The following is a 17,841-nucleotide window of genomic DNA, read 5'->3' on the forward strand; positions in this document are numbered from 1 at the left end:
GGTGAGATAGAAGGAGAGAGAATCTCAAAGACGGAGAGAGATCAGGCTTTCTCTGGAATGGGTATCTGTGGGCATTGTAAGGTGGTGTGTGTGCCTCATTCTGCTGTTTATGGAAACCTTTAAGCTTACTCAGTGCTTATTGCTGCCATCTGCTGCCCATTTTACAGCAGTTCAACCAGCAGCAATTTCCACCCAGTTTAACAGTCCCGTTGGTACAGTTAAGGTGCTTTTGATTAGATTGAAGAGTAAGCTATTAGCACTAACCTCGCAGCCCGTTCAGCTCTCCAACCCAGCAATGCTCATCCTTCTGAGATATGATCTGAAAGAGACAAGTGACAATCTCAGTCAGACAGGAACATGATACTTCAGATTCAACAATGAAAACAAAGCTACAAATTTAAAGCAGAAACTGCCCAGACTGGAAGAATGCATTTAGATAGTTACATTGGCGTGATTTTCAGAAATAAACTCCACAACTTGATGTATGCCCCATTATCAAATGGAAAGCCATGGTGGCAGTGTGACCCTTATTATCAAATCACACCTTGGTCTGTTCTCCGACTCCTCTGGCACCTCCTGTTCCTTTGAGCATCTGTGTTCTACACTTCCTGCGCCTCAAGATCTTCGTTCTATATCTATCACACTGAGATATCGCCACTGCTTTCCTCCGTCAATCTCCGCACCAAATCAGTCCCCAATCTCAGTGATTTCAAACTCCATCTCACCAGATCATGCTCTCTCTCCTGAGTTCATTGCCCTCCCATCCTGCCTTCATCTCTCTCTCCATTCAAATTCACCTCCCCATACTCGCAGCCATCTTTTTCACCTTACCATCTCAAGGGGCCTCACTACTCCCATACTTGCTACTCAACCAAAAGGCCATGGTTGGCAGGTGTTCTCCAGTGAGGTCCCACAGGACTCAATGCTGGTCCCTATTCATGGCCTACACCAGTGATTTAGACTTAAATGTGGGGGGAATTTTTAAGAACTTTGCAGATGGTGTGAAAATCAGCTGTGCGGTTGATAGTGAAGTAGGAAGCTGTGGACCGTAGGAAGATATCATTCGGCTGGTCAGGAGGGCAGAACGTTGGCAAATGGAATTCAATCCTGAGAAGTGTGAGGATAAATGACCTTCCCTCCATCATAAGGTCAGAAGTGAAGATGTTCACTGATGATTGCACAATGTTCAGCACCATTAGCGACTCCTCAGATACTGAAGCAGTCCATGTCCAAATGCACAAAGACTGGGACAATATCTAGGCTTGGGCTGACAAGTGGCAAGTAACATGCGTGCCACACAAGTGCCAGGCAATAACCATCTCCAACAAGAGAGAATCTAATCATCGCCCCCTGACATTCAATGGCATTACCATTGCTGAATCCCCCACTATCAACATCCTTGGGGTTACCATTGACCAGAAGCTCAACTGGACTAGCCATATAAATACTGTGGCTATAAGAGCAGGTCAGGGGCCAGGAATCCTGCAGTGAGTAACTCACCTCCTGACTCCACCTGGAAGGCACAAGTTGGGAGTGTGATGGAATACTCTCCACTCGCCTGGATTTATATGGCTAATTCTTTGGGGACATGGGCTTGAATTCCAACAACAGCAGCTGATGGAATTTAAATTCAATAAATTAATCTGGAATTGAATTGAAAGCGAGCCTCAGTAATGGTGACCATGAAACTATCATCGATTGTCGTAAAAACCCACCTGGATCACTAATGTCCTTTGGGGGAGGAAATCTGCCATCCCTTACCTGGTCTGGCCTACATGTGACTCTAGACCCACAGTAATGTGGTTGACTCTTAAGTGCCCTCTGAAATGGCTCAACAACCCACTCATTTCAAGGCGAATTAGGGATGGGCAACTTGCCAGCAACGCCCACATCCCATGAAAGAATAAAGGAGACAAAGAAAACTGACCACACTACCTTCTACGTCCACCTCAGCCCCAGAGAAAAACTCTAGCCCGGGTCACTTACAGCTGCAATTTGAAAAATCCAGTTGTCTCGCCTTTGCATTTCTGTTCACTCCAACAGTTCAGCAGCTGCCGATCTGGTCAATGACACTTGTCCCTATTAAAACTAACCCTCACCCTGATTATAGCCACTTGTACAATTTCCATCTCCACTTTCTCAAGTCCAAGGAATACAGACTTGACGGTGGACCACTAGTTTACTCCTTCACCATCAGTTCTGGCTGCATCATGGAAAGCACAATCAGGTCCTCTTCCGTCAGAATGTGCCTTATTTCAGGGTCATCCTGCAATACAAAGTAACCCCCGGCTTCCCTTTAATGTAAACAGTTTTCTTCAAACTCTCTTCACTACGTCCTCCGTCTTAACCTCCAACAACAAGCAGGATTTCACAGGTAGCGAGTTTCCCACCTTGCTGCCTGAAAACCCTCCCGCATGCTGGCCATTTAATGCTCGGAGCGCTAAGTGGCTCAAGGCGAGACTTCTGCCCCTCTCTGGGGAGGAAATCCTGCCTCCAAGAGCTGCCAGATGATCTGATTGACCAGCAGATCTCTGCTCCCAGCAGAGTGGTGGCCACTGCTGGGGCTGCAACAGTCCCCAGCGAAGAGGAGTCAGGTGTCGTTTCAAAGTTAAGCTGGAGTTGTTCTTTGCGGGGCCAGAAGAGAAGCCCCTGGGGGGTGGGGATGGCCGGGCAGGGCTTTGTGAGTGGAGCTGAGGGGAGAGGGGGGAGGTCCACCCGGGGGAGGGTGGAGAAAAAGGAGGTTTGTGAAGAAGGCAAATCCCTTCCCTGCCCTTCCACCCCGAGGCCCATGCAGGCCTACCTGCCAGGTCCCAACCTCCTCTCCTTCTGCTGGCCGAAAAATTGGGGATGGACTGGAAGTGGCCCTTAAGTGGGCCATTAAACGGTCACTCAGAGGCCTCGGCTGAAGCAAGAGCAGCTGAGGCCTTGTCTGCTGCCCGTTAAATCGTGATCAGGTCAGGGGCGGGTAGATAGGCGGCAGGAAAGGCACCCACCGAATTTTATGGGCCCCCTGCCTACAAAACCCACCCACAGGAGAACGTTAAATTCCGCTCCACGGGTGTGAGGGGCTCATGAGCTTCCTCGTCATAAAGATTGAAGCCATCTGTTCAATTGCCTTTGTCACTTTCCTCCCTTCCATCAGGCCAAATTTCCTCTGACCCTTCCACTGAACTCACATATTTCTCTCGTTTCTCTCCTATCTCCTTTCATGCCCTCTTTGAGCTCATCTTATCCATGAGACCCAACTCCTGCTCCCTTGATCCTATTCCCACTAAACTACTGACCACCTAACTTCCCCTCTTGGTGCCCGTGGCAACTGATCTTGATAATGGTTTTTCCTCAAGGGCTATCCCTCTTCCCCTTTCAAATCTGTCGTCATCACCACTCTCCACAAAAAACCCACCTTGACTCCTCTGGCTTGCAAAACTGCCACCTAATCTCTAACCTTCCTTTCTTCTCCAAAGGCCTTGAATGTGTTGTCACCATGCTAATACACACCCATCTTTTCTGGAACTCCATGTCTGAATCCCTCCAATCAAGCTCCCGCCCTGCCACTGCACAGAAATGGCTCCTATCAAAGTCATAAGTGACATCCTGAGACCTTGACAAAGATAAACCATTTCTTCTCATCTTCTCGACCTGTCTGCAGCTTTCGACATGGTTGACCACACCATCCACCAACGCCTCTGCACTGTAATCCAGCTGGGTGGCACTAGGTTCCCCTGCTTCCATGCTTATCTATTCAGTCATTGCCAGAGAATCACCTGGAATGGCTTCTCTTCCTGTACCCGCACCATTACCTCTGGTGTCCCTCGAACATCTATTTTCCGCCTCTTCCTATTTCTCATCTTCACATTGTCCGTTGGTGACACTATATGAAGACACATCAGCTTCCACATGTACACTAATGACATCCAATTATACTTCGTTGCTACCTCTCCCAGTTCCTCCATTGTCTCTAATTTGTCACATTGATTGTCCAACATCCTCAAATAATGGAAAGATCAAAGTCAATGTCTTCAGTCCACCAACTCCACTCCCTAACCATCAACTTCAACCCCCCACCCAGCAACTGTCGGAGGCTGAACCAGAATGTTCACAAACTAGTTGCCATATTTGACATCAAGATGACTTTCTAACCAAAAAACCATGTCACCCCCAAGATCTCCGTTACATCAGCCCTGTCTCAGCTTACCGACTGCCGAAACCCTCACCTATGCCTTTTTTTACCTCTAGGCTTGACTATTTCAACACTCTCTTGGACAGCTCACATCTTCCACTCTCCATAAACTTCAATTCATCCAAAACTCTGCTCTCCGTGTCCTATTTCACACCAAATCCCATCCATCCATCTCCCCTACGCTCGCTGACCTACCAGCCTCTTTGTCTTCGAGTTGCTTGTCCTAAAATCTCCTTATGTGGTTCAGAGTCAAAGTTTGTTTGATAGCTGTCATGTAAAGTGCATTGGGATGTATTACTACATTAAAGGCTCTATTTTAATGCAAGCTCTTGTTGCTGTCTAGCTGCATTACCCATTGTGAAGGATTCAGGGCACTGTGAGATCTCTGGGTACACAGGCCCATTGTGAGAGGCAGTAATCTGGGGGAAGTGGGTCACTCATTCTTTCGTAAAACCGCATAATTGATTCCATTGAAAATGACATTGTCTTTCCGACACAGGAATAGGCTGTTCAGCCCAACAGGTCTTTGCTGGTATTTATGTTCCACAGACACCCCTTTTCACCCATCTTCATTCCACCCTACCAACATGCGAAGAGCAGGCGATTCACCAGATTACTGTCCAGGCTGTGAAGACATGAGGCTTCCCTAATGTATGGTGTCTGAGTACACCACCCACTGTGAGGGACTCTACATTGTTTGGTCTCAGGGTATATTACCCTGTGTGAGGGAATCCACACTGTTTGACCTCTGGGTATATTACGCAGTGTGAGGGACTCTACATTGTTTGGTCTCAGAGTATATGACCCACTGTGAGGGACTCTACACTGTTTGGTGTCAGGATATATCATCGTGTCAAACCAGCAATAACTCACACCCACCGTGATGATGTCGTTTTTTCGGAACCCTAGCTCATCGTCATCATGTCGTTCGAAATCTAACAGAGCCTTGGCTCTCCGCCTTCGGTTCCGGGACACAGCAACGTAGTTCTCATGGTCCTTTTGGTGGCTCTCCATGGTGTAGTCTGGGGTCAGCTCCTGCTAAGGGACAGATGGTTCACTTGCTTGCTTAGTATATAACTTAAACATATCAGGTCAGGCAAAGTGACAAGAGAGTCTCTAGAGACAGGAGAGATTTAAGACTATGAGGAGACTCTGGGTAGGTGGCAATGATCTACACCTTGCACAGTTTAAGATAAAGATCACTTTCACTTGGAGCTTCACAGTAAAGAATAACTTTGAAATATTTCACAATCTAGAGGCTACTGAACAAAATAAAACAGTTGGAATAGAAATGCGCCATTGGGCATAAACAACTCTGTTTCTTTGAGAGATTGACTTTACCCCATCCCTTTACTCCACCTACGCAATATATTCATTAACCCTATCTATCCACCGTATCCCTCAATCCAACCCATCCACTGCATCCCTCAATCCCACACATCCACCCTGTCCCTCAATCCCTCCCATCCAATGTACCCCACTAATCCCACCTACACAGCGTATCCCTCAATCCACCCTTCCACCATGTTCCTCAATCCCGCCCATCCGCTCAACCCTCAATCCCGCCCATCCGCTCAACCCTCAATCCCACATATCCACCGTATCCCTCAATCCCACATATCCACCGTATCCCTCAATCCCACATATCCACCGTATCCCTCAATCCCACATATCCACCGTATCCCTCAATCCCACATATCCACCGTATCCCTCAATCCCACATATCCACCGTATCCCTCAATCCCACATATCCACCGTATCCCTCAATCCCACATATCCCTCAATCCCACATATCCACCGTATCCCTCAATCCCACATATCCACCGTATCCCTCAATCCCACATATCCACCGTATCCCTCAATCCAACATATCCACCGTATCCCTCAATCCAACATATCCACCGTATCCCTCAATCCCACATATCCACCGTATCTCTCAATCTCACCCATTCACCGCATCTCTCAATCCCACCCATCCTCTAAACCCTCAATCCCACCCATCCACTGTACCCCTTAATTCCACCAACCCCCATATCATTCAGCTTTACCTAGCTACCTTGTCTTCATATCCTTCATTCCTTTCTCGCTCCAGGAACACATCTGATTGTTCTTTCACTCCTTTTATACTCTGTTAATTTTTTTTCACAGTTCTATTACACTATGGTTTACGAAGTTTCCCCTGATTTCCCTTCTTACTCATAATCCCTCACTTGTAACTCCAGTTAATGTTTTTTCTACCAAGAATATTGCTGAAAAGAGAGACATGCTTATCCTGCAGGACAATGACTATCCTGATCAGGTCACTGTAAACTGTGTATCATGCAAATTTGCAAAATGGGCCAAAGGCGCCACATTTGGATCTGAAGAGTGTCCGGTCTACCTCAAATTACCCTGGAAAGGCTAAGTATCTGAAAAATTCAAACAACAGATTAACCAGGCTGTTTCAAGCTGATACTATGCAGCAGCTACCCGAGTGGTATTTTCCACTAACAGGATGCTACTGTCAGTCCAAAAAAGTTGTTTTGCCTACCACACAGTTGAGCAACCTCACGTATAAATTTCAATGCCGGTGCGATGCCAGGTACGTAGTCTGTACGTCCCAACGATTGGCTGATCGAATAAAATAGCATGTTTCTTCGGTTGTTCGTAATAAGCAGCATACAGGCTGTACTCAACCAGCCTGTGTTTGAAAAACCCAAAATAAAACATCTACTGTTAGATGTACTTCTGTGACTGGGCAACACTCGATGAACAATCCTGAGTGTGCTAATAGTTACATTAACAACTAATTTAAGATAACCAGTCGAGTTCGCAATGTGGCTCATTTATATCTGCTCGCAGCAACATACCTTCATATGCAAGGACCGATTCTCTGCAAATAAAAAGAACTGAGTTAGCCGGAAGCCTGGGGAGCCTACGTTTCCCACTGCTTTCTCAATGGCAACACCTCGGCTAATCAGAGTTGACTTGCCAACCAATTAGCACCCCTTTTTTTCCTATAGTATAAATCGCTGTGATCATTTGAAATTTGGCATTCTTGTATTTGTCCTGATTTAGTTTTAAGCAAAAGGCTTCAACATATCTCTCTTTTCAGCAATATTCAAGTTTTCGTACCTTCTTCACAATGAATAATGGCCTGATCAGTTCCCACTTCACCAATTTCTGTTCCAAGAACCACAGCAGACCATTTTAGCTATGCCAGCTCTTTGCCAGAGCAATCAAAAGTGGCCCTCTTATAGCTATAGATCTTCCCTGCTACAAATGCTTTACCACTTTTCCCTTGGAATTTGCAATGGCCTCTGCCACACCTACTCTGTGTGGCAAAACATTCTCTATTTCCATCGTTCTGCTGTGCAAAACAAAGGTCCTAACCTCTCTTCTACTGACAATTTTAAACTAATGATCTCTTGTTCCTGCCTCTAACCTAAAGGAATAGCCTTTGCACATTCACACTACCAAATGCTTCACAACTGTTTAAAGCCTCTAGGATTTCCTCCTTCAGAGCTGCCACCTGCCATTGGGAAAATGCTGGAATTCATTATTAAGGAAGTAGTAGCAGGACATTTAGAGAAGCATGATACAATTAGGCAGGACCCACATGGCTTTGTGAAAGGGAAATCATGTTTGACAAATTTATTGGAGATCTTGGAGGATGTAACAAGCAGGATGGACCAAGGGGATCCAGTGGATGTAGTGTGTTCCGATTTGGAGTTCCAAAAGGCATTTGTAAAAGTGCCACACAAGATAACAGTTCATGGTGTTGGGGGTAATATATTAGCATGGCTAGAGAACTGGTTAACCAACAGGAAACAAAGAGTTAAATAAATGGGTCATTATCAGGTTGGCTAACTGTAACTAGTGGACTGCCACAGGGATCAGTGCTGCTGCCTCAATTATTTACAAGCTTTATTAATGACTTAGATGAAGGGGCAGTGTTTTTTTTTTTATTCATTCATGGGAATTGGGCGTCGCCAGCTAGGCCAGCATTTATTGCCCATCCCTAATTGCCCTTGAGAAGGTGGTGGTGAGCTGCCTTCTTGAACCGCTGCAGTCCATGTGGTGTAGATACACCCACAGTGCTGTTAGAGAGGAAGTTCCAGGATTTTGACCCAGTGACGGTGAAGGAACGGTGATATATTTCCAAGTCAGGATGGTGAGTGGCTTGGAGGGGAACTTCCAGGTGGTGGTGTTCCCATGTGTCTGCTGCCCTTGCCCTTCTAGATGGTAGTGGTCATGGGTTTGGAAGGTGCTGTCTAAGGAAGCTTGGCGAGTTCCTGCAGTGCATCTTGTAGATGGCACACACTGCGGCTACTGTGTATGGGTGGTGGAGGGAGTGAATGTTTGTGAACAGGATGCCAATCAAGTGGGCTGCTTTGTCCCGGATGGTGTCAAGCTTCTTGAGTGTTGCACTCATCCAGGCAGGCGGAGAGTATTCCATCACGCCCCTGACTTGAGCCTTGTAGATGTTGGACTGGCTTTGGGGTGTCAGGAGATGAATTACTCACCATAGGATTTCTAGCCTCTGACCTGCTCTTGTAGCCACAGTATTTATACGGCTAGTCCAGTTCAGTTTCTGATCAATGGTAACCCCCAGGATGTTGATAACCAAATTGTATTGTAGCCAAATCTTCTGACGATACAAAGATAGGTAGGAAAACAAGTTGTGAGAAGGACACAAAGAGTCTGCAAAGGGGTATATAGACAGGTTAAGTGAGTGGCCGAAAATTTGGCAGATGGAGTATAATGTGGGAAAACGCGAGCTTAACTACTTAGGTAGGAAGAATAGAAAAGCAAAATACTATTTAAATTGAGAGAGACTGCAGAAAGTTCTAGTACAAAGAGCGCTGGGTGTCCTTGTACATGAAACAAAAAAAGTTAGTATGCAGGTACAATAATTAGGGAGGCAATTAGAATGGTGGCTTTTATTGCAAGGAGGAAGGAGGGAAGTCTTATTACAATCATATAAGCCATTGGTGAAACCACACCTAGACTATTGCAAACTAAGTTTTAGTCTCCTTATTTAAGGAGGGATATACTTGCATTGGAGAAGGTTCATTAGGTTGATTCCCGGGATGAAGGGGTTGCCTTACGAGGAAAGGCTGAGCAGGTCGGGCTTATACTCAGTTGCAGTTTAGAAGAGGGGCGATCTTATTGAAAGATTTAAGATGCTGAGGGGGAGGCTTGATAGGGTGGATGCTGGGAGGATGTTTCCTCTTGTGGGGGAATCCAGAACCAGGGGGCACAGTTTCAGAATAAACGGGGTGTCCCATTTAAGACGGAGATGATGAGGAATTCCTTCTCGCAGAGGATCATTAACCTTTGGAATTCTCTGCCCCAGAGAGCAGTAGAGGCTGGGTCATGGAATATATTCAAGGCTAAGTTAGACAGATTTTTGATCTACAAGGGAGTCATGGATTGGGGGAACAGACAGGAAAATGGAGGTGAGGCCATAATCAGATCAGCCACGACCCAATTGAACAGTGGAGCAGGCTCGAGCAGCCAAATGGCATACGCCTGCTTCGATTTCTTATGTTCTTCCTCATAATTTGAGCTTCTATTATTATACTGATGAATCTACACCACAATCTTTATGACTTTATTGTCCTTTCCACAAAAGGGCTCATTAAACTACATGCACTACTCTAATGATAGTCTAACTATTGCCTTGATCACATGCAATGGTGTAGTGGTATTGTCGCTGGGCTAGTGTTCCAGAGACCCAGGGTAATGCTCTGGGGGCCTGGGTTCGAATCCCACCAAGGCAGATGGTGGAATTTCAATTCAATAAAAATCTGGAATTAAAAGTCTAATGATGACCATGAAACCATTGTTGATTGTTGTAAAAACCCATCTGGTTCACTAATGTCCTTTAGGGAAGGAAATCTGCCATCCTTACCTGGTCTGACATGTGACTCCAGACCCACAGCAATGTGGTTGGCTCTTAAATGTCCTCTGAACAAGGGCAACTAGGGATGGGTAATAAATGCTGGCCTGGCTAGTGATGCCCACATCCCATGATCTTTGTTATCATTACCTCTTTGTTGTTGCAAATTATGCCCCTTCCATAGAAATTAAAAGGTATTCTTATGGCTTTGCACTTTAAATAAATTACGCAACGCAACCCCACTCCCACAATTATCAGCATCTTTGTATTATGTATATCCTTCATTACAAATCCAGGCACCTTCTTGAGTTCAGTGTATTAGTCACTCTCGGAATCAGCCTGATCATCTTACTTTTGGTAAATGTTGAGCCACCCTAACTGAGCGTGTAACCATATTATAACTGTAACTCGTGTATCCATACTGATCTCTTGAGATCTGAATCTGCCATTCATGTCTTTCTTCAATGTTAATTAAACTTGCAGAATGAGTGCGCAGTTGGCAAATTAATTTCAATATAGCTAAGTGTGAAGTGGTACATTTTGGCAGGAAGAATAAGGGGGTCACATGCTGCTTGGGTAATGTGTCGAAATGGGGTAGGAGCAGAGGGATCTAGGGATACAGGTTCCCAGATTACTAAAACTAGCGACACAGGTTAATGGGGGTCATCAAAATTGAAAACAAGGTATTTCTAGAGGAAGAGAACTGAAAAAGTGACTTTTGTTAAACTTGTATAGAACTTTGGTTGGACCACACTTGAGCAATGACCAGTTCAGCTCTTCATATCATAAAAAGGATATAGAGATGCTGGGGAAGATGCAAAAATGAATTACTATCGTGATGCCAGAGAGGTTATAATGAGCAGGAAAGATTGAACAGGTCGGGGCTCTTATCTCTAGAAAAGAGGAGGCTGAGGGAATGATCTGCTAGAGATCCTTAAGATTACAAAAGGGTTTGATATGTGAGAGATGGAGAAGATTTTTCTTGCAGGCAAGATCAGATCTAGGGGCCATAACTGTAAGATAGTTGCTAATAAATCCAACATGGAATTCAGGGGATTCTTTACCCAGACATTGGTGAGAAAGTGGAACTCACTACCACGAGGAACAGTTGAAGTGAATAGTATGGATGCGTTCTAGGGGGAGCTAGATAAACAAAGAACAAGAAAGGAATAGAAGGATATGCTGATGAGGTTAGATTAAGAAGGGTGGGAGGAGGTTCCTGAGGATCATAAATGTCAGCATGGAGCAGTTGACCCAAATTGCCTAGTTCTGTTCTGTAAATTACTTGTAATATCCAATGCTGCGTTCCTCCACATCTGCGGGTTTCGCTACTTCACTTAAAGGTCTTCCAACTATTCTCCAGCAGTTCTAACCCATTTACTAAACGAAGTCGCTCACAACATTTCTTTTAACAAACCTGACTGCCAGCATGTTGAGCTTTTTCACTTTCTTCACATCTCCGCAAGAATTGGAACTTCACTTGTGCGGTGCTTAGCCAAAACCGCTACTAAACTTGCCACTTTTCTCCCTCTTTGAACACTAGCTTCATACAAAGCGCAACAAAAAAGGACAGTGCACCACCCTTAAATGTGTTTTGGGGGCCTAGATTTAAGATAGGGGCTCCTCTATATTGCTCCCAATCGCCCAAGATAGCAGTGTCAATGCCTGACTTTAATGCCCATTCTTCTTCTGGATGAGAGGGCACTGTGGAAATACCTATTTGAAGGCTTCAGTAGCATTTTTTTGAAGATTTGGATTGGATTGGGTTGGGTTTTAAAAACATTTGATGAAGTTCTCTCGTAGCAGACTGGTTACAGAAATTCAGGTACGTGGTACCACAAGAATGGATGGAAGATTACAAAGGGAATATTCTGTAATTTGTGACTTGAGAAATGTGTCCAAAGTACCAGGAAGCACAGTTAGAATGAATGTGTGGCACCAAGATTTGTGTTATTCTTTGGTGGGATGTGGGCGTTGCTAGCAATGCCAGCATTTATTGTCTAGCCCTCACTGCCCTTGAACTATATGGCTTACTAGGCCATTTCAGAAGGCAGGTCTGGAGTCACACGTAGGCCAGGCCAGGTAAGGATGTCAGATTTCCTTCACTAAAAGGACATTAGTGAACCAGGTTTCTATGACAAACTAAGATAATTTCATGGTACCATTATTGAGACGAGCTTTCAAATCCAGATTTAATTAATTAAATTTAAATTCCACCATCTGTCATGGTGGGATTTGAACCCATGTACCCAGGGCGTTAATCCGGGTCTCTAATACGAGTGCAGTGACATTAGATTGGAAGCATGTTAGAAATGTACGCTCTGGTGGTCTATCTTGAGTATATTTGGAGTATAAGGAGCAGGATGCTGGAATTTGCTGATGGATGTATTTGAATGCATACAATTGTGAGGTAATGCATTTCTCTTTCCAACATCCAAACCTTCAAAGAAATGTTACTGAAACCTTTAAACAAGTATTTCCACAGTCCCCTCTCTTCCAAAGGCAATAAGGCCACATCCTTAACTTTGCTATGTGCCAAATAAGGCCCTGTTTAAGAGAAGATATTAGTCTTTTTTGATTTAATTTAAAAAATTGCAAATTCTATTATGGTCTTAGGGACAACAGGTCAGGATTCACCCACTACTGCTCCCTCCTTCACCTACCCCATATCCCGCCATTCCAGTGGGACAGCAGATTGGGGTTCACCCATCACTGCTCCCTCTCCAACAAATCCCTGTCCCAGGACACTCCATGGGAACAATGAGTAAAGCCTCCCCACCCCACCAGGCATTTTAAGATGGATGGCATTTATGGGCAATCTCCTGGTTAGGTCTCTCCAGTGATGTGGAGCCTTCAAACTGGGCCAACTTTGGAAAGTCATGCGATATGCTACAAGGATAATCCTCATCCCTGTCCATATACAACTTGGGATATAACCTGATGGCTTTGGCTGATAGTCTAATGCAGGTAGAGTTGTCATCGGTTCTCTTGGCTGTTCTCCCATAAGACCATAAGACATAAGAGCAGAAATTAGGCCATTCGGCCCATCGAGTCTGCTCCGCCATTCAATCATGGCTGATAAGTTTCTCAACCCCATTCTCCCGCCTTCTCCCCGTAACCTTTGATCCCCTTACCAATCAAGAACCTATCTATCTCGGTCTTAAATACACTCAATGACCTGGCCTCCACAGCCTTCTGTGGCAATGAATTCTATAGATTCACCACTCTCTGGCTAAAGAAGTTTCTCCTCATCTCTGTTCTAAAAGGTCTTCCCTTTACTCTGAGGCTGTGCCTTTGGGTCCTAGTCTCTCCTACTAATGGAAACATCTTCCCCACGTCCACTCTATCCAGGCCTTTCAGAATTCTGTAAGTTTAAATCAGATCCCCCCTCATCCTTCTAAACTCCATCGAGTATAGACCCAGAGTCCTCAAACGTTCCTCATATGTTAAGCCTTTCAGTCCTGGGATCATTCTCGTGAACCTCCTCTGGACCCTCTCCAGGGCCAGCACATCCTTCCTGAGATACGGGGCCCAAAATTGCTCACAATATTCTAAATGTGGTCTGACCAGAGCCTTATAAAGCCTCAGCAGCACATCCCTGCTTTTATATTCTAGTCCTCTCGAAATAAATGCCAACATTGCATTTGCCTAACTACCGACTCAACCTGCAAGTTAACCTTAATAGAATCCTGGACTAGGACTCCCATGTCCCTTTGCACTCCAGATTTCTGAATTCTCTCCCCATTTAGAAAATAGTCTATGCCTCTATTCTTCCTACCAAAGTGCATGACCTCACACTTCCCCACGTTGTATTCCATCTGCCACTTCTTTGCCCATTCTCCTAACCTGCCCAAATCCTTCTGCAGCCTCCCCGCCTCCTCAATACTACCTGTCCCTCCACCTATCTTTGTATCATCTGCAAACTTAGCCAGGATGCCCTCAGTTCCTTCATCTAGATCATTAATGTATAAAGTGAAAAGTTGGGGTCCCAACACTGACCCCTGCGGAACTCCATTAGTCACCGGCCGCCATCCTGAGAGGGACCCCCTTATCCCCACTCTCTGCCTCCTGCCAGACAGCCAATCTTCTCCCTTTGCCATTTACTCACAATGCTGCAATTTTTGGGGTCCAGGCATTGAAAGTGTCGGGCTACTTGCAGAATGGCTTCCCGTAAATCTGCTACTACTTCAGTCTGTTTAATGTTTTTTGCCTTCAGTGCCTCTGCATCTTCATTGTCACCTGTCAATAAGAGAGAGGGAAAAAGTATTAAAGAAAGACAGCGAATGAGTGTGAGAGAGAACCAGGGCAGGTGAAGCATTTCAGCCACAATTAGGAGATTAGCACGGTTTAACATTGGCCAATATGCGTCATGTTGCACCAGCTCATTCCACCAGATTATCCGGAGGTTTCTGATTAAGACACTAAGATGCTTGGTCACACAGCTCAAGGATCCTGAATATGAGGGCTGTAAATGCATAGTGTGGGATTATACGGAGATGAGAGGGTGGGGTTGGAGAAGAGGAGGAATGAATGGGGGAGGAGGAGGAGGAGGGAGAGGCAGTGACAAAAGCAAGAAAATTAGGCGATGAGGGGGGACGAGGAGGGAAAGGGGAGGCGGGGAGGAGGGAAAGGGGAGGCGGGGAGGAGGGAAAGGGGAGGCGGGGAGGAGGGAAAGGGGAGGCGGGGAGGAGGGAAAGGGGAGGCGGGGAGGAGGGAAAGGGGAGGCGGGGAGGAGGGAAAGGGGAGGCGGGGAGGAGGGAAAGGGGAGGCGGGGAGGAGGGAAAGGGAGGCGGGGAGGAGGGAAAGGGAGGCGGGGAGGAGGGAAAGGGAGGCTGGGAGGAGGGAAAGGGAGGCGGGGAGGAGGGAAAAGGAGGCGGGGAGGAGGGAAAGGAAGGCGGGGAGGAGGGAAAGGGAGGCAGGGAGGAGGGAAAGGGAGGCGGGGAGGAGGGAAAGGGAGGCGGGGAGGAGGGAAAGGGAGGCGGGGAGGAGGGAAAGGGAGGCGGGGAGGAGGGAAAGGGAGGCGGGGAGGAGGGAAAGGGAGGCGGGGAGGAGGGAAAGGGAGGCGGGGAGGAGGGAAAGGGAGGCGGGGAGGAGGGAAAGGGAGGCGGGGAGGAGGGAAAGGGAGGCGGGGTGGAGGGAAAGGGAGGCGGGGAGGAGGGAAAGGGAGGCGGGGAGGAGGGAAAGGGAGGCCGGGAGAGCGAAGGGGAGGCGGGGAGAAGGGAAAGGGAGGCGAGGAGGAGGGAAAGGGAGGCGAGGAGGAGGGAAAGGGAGGCGAGGAGGAGGGAAAGGGAGGCGGGGAGGAGGGAAAGGGAGGCGGGGAGGAGGGAAAGGGAGGCCGGGAGGAAGAGGGAAATGGGGGACATCTATAAAATTACATTTCATAAAATAACAGTGGTACTCTGGAGATGATCCACAGTAATCGGTGAGATCTGTGCCTCGCCACGATATCCCCTCTTCGTGAAAGCAAAATACTGAGAAAGCTGGGAATCTGAAATAAAAGCAGAAAACGCTAGAAATTCTCAACAAGTCTGGAAGCATCAGAACTAACGAAAAGATCATCAGCCTGAGCCATTATCAGTTTCTCTCTTCACAGATGCTGCCTGAGTATTTCCAGCATTGCCTCTTTTTATCTTTACGATATCCACGTCTGCATTAACAATTAGCAGAGAATTATCTTACCGAAGAGTAGAGCTCCCAGTCCAGACTTCCTGCGTTGGGACTGTCGCCGAACAATCTACATGAAAAGGAAACGAATGACAGCTATCAGTGAAGCTATTTCCCACGCTTCCTTCGTCGGTGAAGTAAGGACAGATTTGCTGCTGAAAGCAGAATCTCCCGGGATCAGTAAACGCAACCTAGCGACATGCATTTTTTTTCTACTATTTTAAGGAAAGTGAATAAGCCGATATAAGACATTACACACCAGAGTGTTCAACACAACACACTCAGCAAACCCCAACATGCCTGTCTCCCAAAATGCAGGGACACCGCTCGCGCCCAGTCGCCGTCCACCGCTCGCGCCCAGTCGCCGTCCACCGCTCGCGCCCAGTCGCCGTCCACCGCTCGCGCCCAGTCGCCGTCCACCGCTCGCGCCCAGTCGCCGTCCACCGCTCGCGCCCAGTCGCCGTCCACCGCTCGCGCCCAGTCGCCGTCCACCGCACACACCCAGTCACCGTCCACCGCTCACACCCAGTCACCGTCCACCGCTCACACCCAGTCGCCGTCCACCGCTCGCGCCCAGTCACCGTCCACCGCTCGCGCCCAGTCGCCGTCCACCGCTCGCGCCCAGTCACCGTCCACTGCTCACACCCAGTCACCGTCCACCGCTCACACCCAGTCACCGTCCACCGCTCACACCCAGTCGCTTTGGAGATTTGAATATTAAATAAAAACATTTTGCTATAAGGGAGGTATTTCACAGCTTCTCTCTCCCTCTCACTCAACACTGGAAATCCAAGGCTTTGAACAAAACCTTGCTCTCGGAACAAGCAAGCACTTCTCTGGGTGGCTAGAGGCTGCTTCTTCACAAGTCTGTCTTCACACAGTCCGCCTTTCAAGATCTCACGTGGCCACGCACATAATGCTTTCGATCTTTCCTTAAAGATATTTCTCCCTTTTGCTCTCTAAATCCCATTGTGTCAACCTTGCTTTGGAAGTTACTTTTCCCAGAATATCAAAATCCTCCATGTTGTCCTTATGACCAGCACTTCTGTATTTTGTGAAAATAAACTTAATAACTTTGCCTTATTTATCTACAGTTTTGCCAGTTGTAAAACATCCGGTCATGTCCCTTTGAAATTCAAACAGCTAACAATTCACTTTTCACTTATCTCCTAATGCAAATTCACACTCGTGCTGTATTGACTGGGACCTCAACTTAGCTCACCCATCTCCATTTCAAAATGCCTGTTTTTACACCTAATCCCTTTGATGCTTTAAACCTTGCGGCCTGACTGAAGTCGGTTTAAATTAGTCACACATAAACGTACACCCACAGCCCCCAAAAGCCTGCGTCAGTATCCCACAGTAATATTAGGAAAAAAATAAAATTTCCTTCACACCAGGCAGTGCTCACACATCCAGTGCTGGAGCATTGTTTATCCTCCCCTACTCTTATGGCATATTGTGTCCATAAGGCCAGGATACTGTGCAAACAGCAACTGCCCTAGATTTATACACGCATTGTTGCATAACCGACTACGCACACCTTTGTGAAGTTTGGCATTGTTGCTTGTGGGACCTGGCTCTGGTCTGCAATCAGATAAGCCAGGTGTTTCCTCCTCTGCGTTTCAATCATGACATCTGTTAATGACCCAGCAAGCTTCATCGACTCCTGTGGAAGAACATTCAGCCGTTTATTGTACCAATACATACAAGTAGGTTGCATGCTGGCTACAAGCCATTAGAATCCTAACATAATTTAAATAGGCTTGGGTTTTCAGTGACAGAAGCTCTTGCACTGTGAGCTCTCTTTTGCCACATTGACCTACAGTTCAAAGCCAGTGTCCAGTGGCGTACCACAGGGATCTGTGCTCGGTCCCCTATTATTTGTCATTTATATCAACGACATAGATGACTATGTGAGGGGTAGGATTAGTAAGTTTGCGGATGACACAAAGATTGGCCGGGTGGTTAACAGTGAGGTTGAGTGTCTTGGGCTACAGGAAGATATAGACGGGATGGTCAAATGGGCAGATAAGTGGCAGATGGAATTTAACCCTGAAAAGTGTGAGGTGATACACTTTGGAAGGAGTAATTTGACAAGGAAGTGATCAAT

The 17,841-nt window shown here is 46.6% G+C and overlaps 1 protein-coding gene across 1 annotated transcript in view; it reads right to left on the reverse strand.

The window, feature by feature from the left end:
- Positions 1–264: 264 nt before the first annotated feature.
- The window catches only part of sgsm3 (small G protein signaling modulator 3), a gene marked incomplete at its 3' end in the record, with an annotated part of 79,839 nt that continues 62,262 nt past the window's right edge, over positions 265–17,841 (reverse strand). Inside the window, exons 9-13 of the mRNA XM_078536766.1 lie at positions 17,272–17,397; positions 15,744–15,798; positions 14,173–14,303; positions 5,060–5,218; positions 265–319 (exon numbers count right to left, since the gene is read on the reverse strand). Of these exons, the coding sequence (XP_078392892.1) occupies positions 265–319; positions 5,060–5,218; positions 14,173–14,303; positions 15,744–15,798; positions 17,272–17,397 (526 nt within the window). The remainder of the gene's footprint in view (positions 320–5,059; positions 5,219–14,172; positions 14,304–15,743; positions 15,799–17,271; positions 17,398–17,841) is intronic.

The sequence above is a fragment of the Cetorhinus maximus genome, unplaced genomic scaffold (genome assembly GCF_964194155.1).
Source record: "Cetorhinus maximus unplaced genomic scaffold, sCetMax3.hap1.1 HAP1_SCAFFOLD_1506, whole genome shotgun sequence".
In the NCBI taxonomy this organism is placed as follows: Eukaryota; Metazoa; Chordata; class Chondrichthyes; order Lamniformes; family Cetorhinidae; genus Cetorhinus; species Cetorhinus maximus.